An 8513-nucleotide genomic window follows, 5' to 3' on the forward strand; every position below is an offset into this window, starting at 1 on the left:
CTAGTTCTCCCATTTGATGTTCAAATCCCCTCCCTTCCCCTCCAAGTAGCTTTCTTCTGCTCTTTCTCCCCCCCATCCCCACCCCTCTTTCCAAAGGACTCATGGGCTGAAGTAAGACTCCAGTCTACAAGTATTTGGGTAGTGCCGGTTTATTATTATTGCAAATAATGATGCAAAGTGGGTGAGAGCAAATAAGTCAAGAAAAGACAAGGAGAAAATGACCCTTGGATGAGGTCAGAGACCCAAAGAATGCTTAGTGGCTCAGTTGGGCCGGACTCTTTGTGACCCCATGAACTGTAGCCCGCCAGGTTCCTCTCTCCATGGGATTTCCCAGGCAAGAATACTGGAGTGGTTTGCCGTGCTATGGAGAATCTTACCCAGGGATGGAACCCAGGTCTCCGGCATGGCAGGTAGATTCTTTACCCTCTGAGCCACCAGTGAAGCCCTATTATTGTAAACAAGAACGCAAAATGGGAGAGAGCAAAAAAGTGAAGAAAAGAGAAGGAGAAAGTGACTCTTGGATGAAGTTAGAGACCCAAAGAATGGTGGCAAGAGGGTTCAGGAGCACGGAAGTCATGGTGCAGCCTCCCCACCTGCAGGAAAGGAGGGAGGAGGCGAGGATGACTTGCTCTCGCTTTTGGCATGTGCCAGGCTTTTGTCCCCTGCATCCACTTCCTGCCCGGACCCAAGGCCCAGTCCTCTCCAACGCACTTTGCAGAAAAGTGACTCCCTTCAAGGAGTGTGGGTTGGCGCCTTTCCTCCATCTCTTCCCCAAAATAGTTCTGGTCGTCAGCGCATCAAAGGCTGCTTTGTGATCCGCGGCCGGCAGGCTGCCTGGAGGGGGGCGCACGTGGGACGGTCTGGGAGCTCGTCCCACTGCCCTCTCCAACCTCTCTGTCTTCTTTCATTCATTCTCCTCTCTTCTCTTGCTTTGTCTCTAATTCCTTCTCGTTTTTTCTGCCTCCTCTTTCTCTCTCCCTCCGTCCCTTCTCTCCTTTCTCCTCCATCCCACCCTCTCTCTCTTTTTTTCTCTCCATCTCTTCTCTCTCCTTCCCTTCCTCCACCTTTGGCTTCCTCTCTCTTTCTCTCACCTCCGCCCTCTTCCTTTTCCCCACCTCTCGCCTCCGAGCGAGTGACAAGCCTCCTCTCCCCGCCACCCCCATCACTGCCATCAGGTAGCCGGGCGAGGTCCCCGGCGCGCGCAGCTGACAGCGGACGCATGCCTGCAGCCAATCACTGCCCGGATGCGCTGCAGCCTGAATAAATCATTAAGCTTGACACGCGCTCAGGGCCTGCTCTGTGCTGCAACTTGCTTCCTGCCATTAACCTACACACCCTCTTTTGTAACAACCTAATCTTGCATACAAAGGAAGTAGGAATATAACTTCGACCTGAACTTAGAGCCCAGCTCTCATCATTCCCAGTGGGAAAAGAACGTTAGTGTCAGCGAATCCACTTCCCTCCCTCCCTTTGACTCCAGATAACCCAGAGTTTCTGGGGAAATCTGAAAACAGATCATTTCTAGGTCCAGGACGGGAGAGAAGGAGAAAAGAGTTCAGAGACTTCTCAACAACTGGAAAAGGAAAATAGCTTGGAGGGCATTAGGTACCTCAGAGAAGCATCCATTGTGTTCTGAAAACAGGTTGCCATGAAACAAGCTGAGAGAGTTCACTCTAGAAGATATAAATTAAGACAATTAAGTCCTAGAAATGTTGACTAACCTTAATCATTTGTCCCTCCCCTTTTATTTATGAGTGCATACATGGATGAGTGAGTGAATGGGTGAATGAAAACAAGAATAGCTTCCCAACAGCAGCATGGTCTTAGTTTATCTTGGTGGCAAGACCTCTTTCTTCACTAGGCCTGGCCCTCTGGCTTCCTGTTGGGTTTGGCCACTAGGAAGCACCACTAGGAATTTGTGAGGTAGGAGGGAAGGTAGGTCTGACCATGTTTATCCCTGCTCCTCACTGACAAGGTCCTCAGGTGCTTTAGCAGTGGCTCTGCTCTTTGGTCTCAGGCCACAGCTCTCGTCAGGACCTTTCTCTCCCATAGCAACAACTCTTGCAGAGATGCAGTGACAGCTTCCTCCTCTGTCCCCTGAAATCCAGAGATGCTAAGGATCCTCCCCTTGTTTCTAGTCTCTGGGTGCTGCATTTTTTTGGTTCCTTTATTTCCACCCACCTCTGTCTCTCCATTAGACTCTTTTTTCATTTGCGCTTTCAAGTGTGCTGCCAGCTCCTGCTGACTCAGTCTGGTACCCAGACTGTTTCCCTGCAGAATCTCAGGGATGTACTTGTTTTGAGTAAGATTCTCAGGGATCATAGGACCATCATCATGAAACTTCCTAGGGCAGAGGTAAACCTAGCTTTATTCAAAACCAAACTCTGGAAGAGCACTTCATCTTTTGGAACTGGGAATGACTTACTTGAAAGTTCGCAAAGTAAGTCAATTTCAGTTTTCTCTTCTAGAAAATGAGGATTTGTCCCTTGCATAGACAGATGGATAGAAAATGAAAGGGCTTTAGAGCTGCCCATGATTATATCAGCATAAAGGAATACCCACCTCTCATGACCTTCCAAAACCAGGTAGAGCGATGGTGCTGGGGACTTGCCACAAAGGTAAACCAAGACCTTGCTGCTGTTGGGAAGCTATTCTTGTTTTCATTCACCCATTCACTCACTCATCCATGTATGCACTCATAAATAAAAGGGGAGGGACAAATGATTAAGGTTAGTCAACATTTCTAGGACTTAATTGTCTTAATTTATATCTTCTAGACTGAACTCTCTCAGATTGTTTTAAGGCAACCTGTTTTCAAACACAATGGATGCTTCTCTGAGGTACCTAAAGCCCTCCAAGCTATTTTCCTTTTCCAGTTGTTGAGAAGTCTCTGAACTCTTTTCTCCTTCTCTCCCGTCCTGGACCTAGAAATGATCTGTTTTCAGATTTCCCCAGAAACTCTGGGTTATCTGGAGTCAAAGGGAGGGAGGGAAGTGGATTCGCTGACACTAACGTTCTTTTCCCACTGGGAATGATGAGAGCTGGGCTCTAAGTTCAGGTCGAAGTTATATTCCTACTTCCTTTGTATGCAAGGAAGAGGCAGAGCAGGGCAGGAGCTGGAGCGACTAGTAAGCTCCCTATCCTCATGGAGTTTACCTTCTAATAGAGGGCAATGGATAGCAACTACACAAACAAATAGGTGGGTTTTTGTTGTTTGTTGGAGTTTGTTTTGCTTCTGGTTTTTGCATAGTAGTAGATGGCAAGAAGGAGAAACAGAAAAATGGATAAAGAGTGACTATAGCCAGCAGAAAGCTGCTTTAGATAGGATGATCATGGAAAGCTTCTTGGAAGAGGTGGTATTTGAGGTAAGCTGAGCTGGGCTTTCCTGGAAAAACTACATCTATTCACAGATTTCTTTTTCCTGTGGGTAAACCTCAAATCTGGGTTGAATTGGATGCATCAACTAACTGACCAGTCCCCATAAAAATGAGATACTAGAATAACAACACCAGGTCCTCACATTTACATATAGCTTGTAATCTCCCCCACAAGGCCTTGCGCTAAGTCCTTTTACATAGCATCCTGTTGCTGTGGTGGGTACCACCAGCCCCATGTTGCAAACAAGAAGATGTGGATTCTCTCATCTCACATCCCCAACTCTGCAAGAACAGTGAAGTGTTAATGCACATTGTACTCCCTCTTTCTCAGTCCTAGCCCTTTGATGCTCTAGGCAGAGAACAGACCGGTTATTTTTCCCTCTTCTTTGGTGGGCCCGGCTGCTAACCGAAGATATTTCTCCACTCCACGCACATCCTCCTCCTCGCAATTTAAAATTTTGAAAGGTAGTGTCAGGGAAATGAGATGTGCATCCCAGGAGCTCCAGTACAGCCTCTGATAATACTCGCATTCAACAGTTTTGCAGCCAGCGGCGGGTCTGTTTTTTATCTTTCCTCTCCCGCCTGCTTGCTCCTCCTGGTCAATTTCAGGCGACTCCAGTCTTAACTCGGTGGTCTCCAGGCTTTTTTTTTTTTTTAATAGTTAAGATTTCTAAGTTAATAAAGTCAAGGCTTTTTTTTTTTTTCCTCCAGCATCTCCCTCCCCAAAAAGAAAGCAGGAGAGGGGGCTCACGCTGGGGAGAGGCCGCGACTGCTAGTCGCTGGGGTCTACATTTTGTATTTCGCTGACAGCCCAGGGCCGCTCCAAAGCCCGCCGCGCAGCCAATGGGCAGCGGTGATTTATGGAGCTGACTAATGCTGGCTGAATGCGGCCTGTCAGAGAGCCCTGAATGGCTTCCCTTCGCCGCACAAGCCCCGGCTTTGTGTTGCTAAGCGATTAGAGCAGATGTAATGAGATTTTGCCCAATCCCCGCTTTGCCCTTTCCTAGCTTCGGCAAAATTGTGTGTGTTTTTGTGAATTTTTAGAGTTTGCCTCCGCATTGTGGCAAACAACGGCTAACTTTGCCCCGAGTTTAACGAGACTGGATATTTCCCATTCAGAAGTGAGTAAAAGAACACCTGTCTTCACAAGGAGAAGGGGGGAAAATCCCCTTTGTGGGGGCTGAAACATTATCCTAATGTTATATTCATAGCCATAAATGACTTGCTACACTTTCTTTGCGTACCTTATCTGGAAACTTGCAAAGGAGCTAAATTAAAAGAAAAGGAAATGCATAAGGGTCGGGAAGGGGTGGGGGGGGGGGGGATCGAGGTCCGGTCCTACAAATGAGAAGATAAAAATAAAGCAGGCATCTCAAAAGCATTACTTCCCTCAAGTAAGCTCTAAATTGGCCCACTGCTGGCAGAAAGTCCGATTATTTATGGCGATGAGGAATTTACTGATTTTTCCCCCCCTTAATTACGCTCATCTCTTTGAAAGGGACTGAAGCCTCAATGTGCATTCTATAGAGGGTCATTTAGCAAAATGACATCAGACGCTGGGGCGTGCTCTGCGCATCGCGGCTTTAAAAAATGATTATTCTGTGCCACTAAATGGTATAGATGTACCAACACAGACTAGATTTTTAACTCTGGAAGACGTGCTGGCCCCCCGCTCTTTGTTGGGTTTTGTAAGATGCATTTTGCGCTCGGCTTTCCGCTTGGCTGGAGACACGCTAACTGAATCTGCAAGTAATGCAAGCGGCAAGCGAGGAGCCCACAAGAGGCGGAGTGGGATTCTGATCACGTCCTTGCTAACTGACAAGAAGCAAGCCAGCCAAAAACCCACCAATTTCTTTTTGAATCTTGGTAATTGGGTACTTTTACACGCAACTCACGCCATTCGGATAGAGTCACAAGCTTAGATAGGCCAGTGTCTCAAAGCGACCACACATTTCTGAGGCTTCTATTTATTTAAATCTAACTCCTGTAAGAAATTTATATCATACGTACCCTTTACTTAAAACCGATATGGACAGCGTGTGCAGTGGGAGAAAGGAGTAGAAAATGCATGGCTGGCAGTGAAGGGAGAAGAACACGCCCACCCCTGGCAGTGTGGACAGGGCTACCTCCCCCAAGCCCAGACTCAGGCAGCACCATCCTTTCTCCCACTCCTGATGTTCATCATCTCATCCAGACCTGCCACAGTTTCACAATGAGAAACTCAGAGTGGAACTAAGGGTTAGAAAGTGGGGTGAGGACCCTCTCCTTCCAGTTCATTTTGGGGGGATTTTTTTCAGTGTACGTTTTATCAAAAGATGATGCAGCTGTTAGTCACCACCTATTTGCTAGGTGACTGCATACATTTGCAGCATAAATGTCAAGGAAAACTATCTATATATGTAGATATACAGGTAAAGATATATCTCCTTGTACAAGTTTCATAGAGTCACCTCAGATAGGCCTGGTCACAGCACTTATCTTTGTCATTTCTGCCACTTAGCATCTTTACACCACCCTCTCCCCCTCCCTTCCCTTTGGCATTTTGATAATAACTTGGATGGGGCAGTAGCGTCAAAGAAGACTTGGAGGCAGCTGATTATTTTCATTTGTAAAAAAAGAAAAAAGTTTTATTACGAAACTAGTTTGTATAAAACAGGGTTATACACGGGATATTTTCTTTTGTAAGTTTGTAATAAAACAGTAAGAAAAAAAAAGGGCAGTGGTAGAAATTTCCCCAAAGGCAACCTATCGAAACCAACTGGCTGCCCCTTTGTGTTTGGACAGTAGCTGCATAAACTTTGTTCTTCTTGAACAGTATTTAATAACATCATTAATACATTAACAAAGTTTCTATAAAGTAAGACACATTGGTGCTGAAGTACATCTGATGGCCTTTCAATCTCACCTATGAGGACAGTTCTTTACAAAACCACATAGGGGAAATGGCAGTTGTAAGGTGAACTACACATCTAAAATATGCAGAGGTAATAGCATTACATGTTAAAGTATCAAGATATACACATTTTAAAACATTTGTACAAAACTCTATAAATTTTTTTCTTTCTTTCTCTCTTATGTACAAAAATATCTTAATATATCCCCAAACTGGTTAGGATAGATACAAATAGATTTTTCTTATAATAAAAAAAAAATTCACAAAAGATTGGAAGCATTCTATGATCAAAATGGTGGAAAAGATGGTGTGAGGGAGTGAAGATTGGGGAGGGGGGCCCCAAGAGGCTGGGGGTTTTCAAAACCCCCGGAGGGTCGGGTTTCCGATAGCATACTTTCACTGCAGACAAAAATCCACAGCTTTATCAGGGTGGGGCATACAGAGAGGAAGGACGCCAACCCATTTCTAGAGGGCCAAAGAACTGCGCTTTCAAGAGAGGGCGGGGAGGTCAGCTCTGCCTGTTAGCGGTGGGTGGGTGTTCCTACAGGGCGTGTGCTGCTCCCTTACGCCAGGAACCCACTGCTTTGCACACAAGCTGCAATCCGTGCATCCTAGTCATCCTAGGGTCCTAGTCACTCTATCTCCGTGAATGATTGGAGTGCAAAGATACTGTTCTGAGCGCATCCCTGTTTTGCGAGAGCCTTGCTTCTCAGGCGTGCGGCGCTTAGTTGATGTAGGGGTTGCGGTGCCTGGATTTGTTTGTTTTCTTCTTATTCTCTTCTTCTTTCTTCTCCCTTCCAACATCGCTGAGGAGAAAGCACTGAAGATGCAGGTTGTGCAGGCCCTATAACATAAGAAGAAGGGGAGAGGTTAGTGTCAACTTGGAGGCCAGTGGTGGGAGGAAGTGGAGGTTGGGAGGAAGATCTGTTAGGTACAGCGCCTTTTTTGACAAGTCTAGGAGTCGGTATACCACCTCGGTACTCCTACCGTGCAAGTCCTTGGAGACCTGGGCAAAGCCGCTCTCTGAAGCCAAGGCTGAAACGTACACGCCCGGATTTGAAAAGGACAAACTCACAAATCCTTTCAATCCACCCCTCCCCTCATCTCCGTGGGGGCAGTCGCCCTCCTACAGAAGAAAAAGAATGAAGACAAGAGAATCCCCCGGTTCCGGCCCCTATGCCACCTACCTGCTTCCGAAGTCCATTCGCACCAGGGCCTGACCCAGGCCGAGACCCTCAGAACCAGTTGGTGAAATCGAGTAGTTCTTGTTCCTCGGGGCTGAGAGGGTCGTAGGACCCCTCGTCCGAAGAGTAGGATGAGACCGGCGAGCCGGCCATGGAGTTCATGTCGTTGGAGTAGTTGGGGGAGATGGTGGGCGACAGGACGCCGGCCTGGAAGGCGGCGCTCACCGCGTCGTGCTCGTCCAGCAGCTGCTGGAGCGCGCGGATGTACTCGACGGCGGAGCGCAGCGTCTCCACCTTGCTCATCTTCTTGTTGGCCGCACCGTTGGGTACGTGCTCCCGAAGGGTGGCGAAGCCCAGGTTGACCAGCTTGACGCGGTTGCGCTCGCGCTCGTTGCGACGCGCCACGGCGGCCGGCTGCTGCTGCGGCAGGCTGTAGCCAAAGCCGCTGAAGTTGAGCCGGCGTTTGCAGCGCATCAGTTCGGGAGACGAAGAGCGCTGGCGCTTGACTTGCTTGGGCGCTGTACTTGTGACCGCCCCCTGAGGGCTGGCCGTCGGGCCGTCGGGGCTCAGCTGTGGCGGCGGCGGCGGCGGCGGCGGCGGCTGCTGCGCGCTCTGTGCCGCCGCCGTGGCAAAGAAGCAGGCTGCGGGCGGTAGGAAGGGCTGCTGGGGCTGCGGGCCGGCGCCGCCGCTCTCCATCTTGGCAGAGCTCTCCATGCACAGCGGCGGCCCAGGAGGCGCGCGATCCGGAGCGAGCGGGGACACGAGGTGCGGGACGCACGCTAGGGGTACACAGACAGGACCGGGGAGGGGCACGAACAGAGAAGGGAGAGAAGGGGAGAGATAAAGCTGGAGTCCCGAGGTAAGTTACAAAAATACAAAATCCCCGGGAGAGACTTCTTAGGGTGGGAGTGAGGAAGGTGCACACGTCTCCTCCTCCCTCCACCCCGCCTCCTCCCTCCCCTCCTCCCTTCGCAGGTTGGCTTCAGGAGCCTCGCGTGGCGCTCGCGTGTGAGGCTGCCGCTAGCGCCTTCTTGTTTTTTTTTTTTTTTAAAAGCAAGC

The 8513-nt window shown here is 48.8% G+C and overlaps 1 protein-coding gene across 1 annotated transcript; it reads right to left on the reverse strand.

Annotated features, from left to right (window-relative positions):
• Positions 1-5976: 5976 nt before the first annotated feature.
• On the reverse strand, positions 5977-8507 carry ASCL1 (achaete-scute family bHLH transcription factor 1). The gene is made up of 2 exons (XM_010853422.1): positions 7458-8507; positions 5977-7114 (listed from the first exon to the last, which is right to left on the reverse strand). The coding sequence occupies exon 1, from the start codon at positions 8166-8168 to the stop codon at positions 7506-7508; it is 663 nt and encodes a 220-aa protein (XP_010851724.1). The 5' UTR covers positions 8169-8507; the 3' UTR covers positions 5977-7114; positions 7458-7505.
• Between the last annotated feature and the right edge of the window lie 6 nt (positions 8508-8513).

Source organism: Bison bison, unplaced genomic scaffold (genome assembly GCF_000754665.1).
Source record: "Bison bison bison isolate TAMUID 2011002044 unplaced genomic scaffold, Bison_UMD1.0 scf7180017864327, whole genome shotgun sequence".
Lineage (NCBI taxonomy): Eukaryota > Metazoa > Chordata > Mammalia > Artiodactyla > Bovidae > Bison > Bison bison.

Excerpts from the sequence above, each read along its gene's own strand:
- ASCL1 (XM_010853422.1), bottom strand. The coding sequence starts at position 8,168 with ATGGAGAGCTCTGCCAAGATGGAGAGCGGCGGCGCCGGCCCGCAGCCC.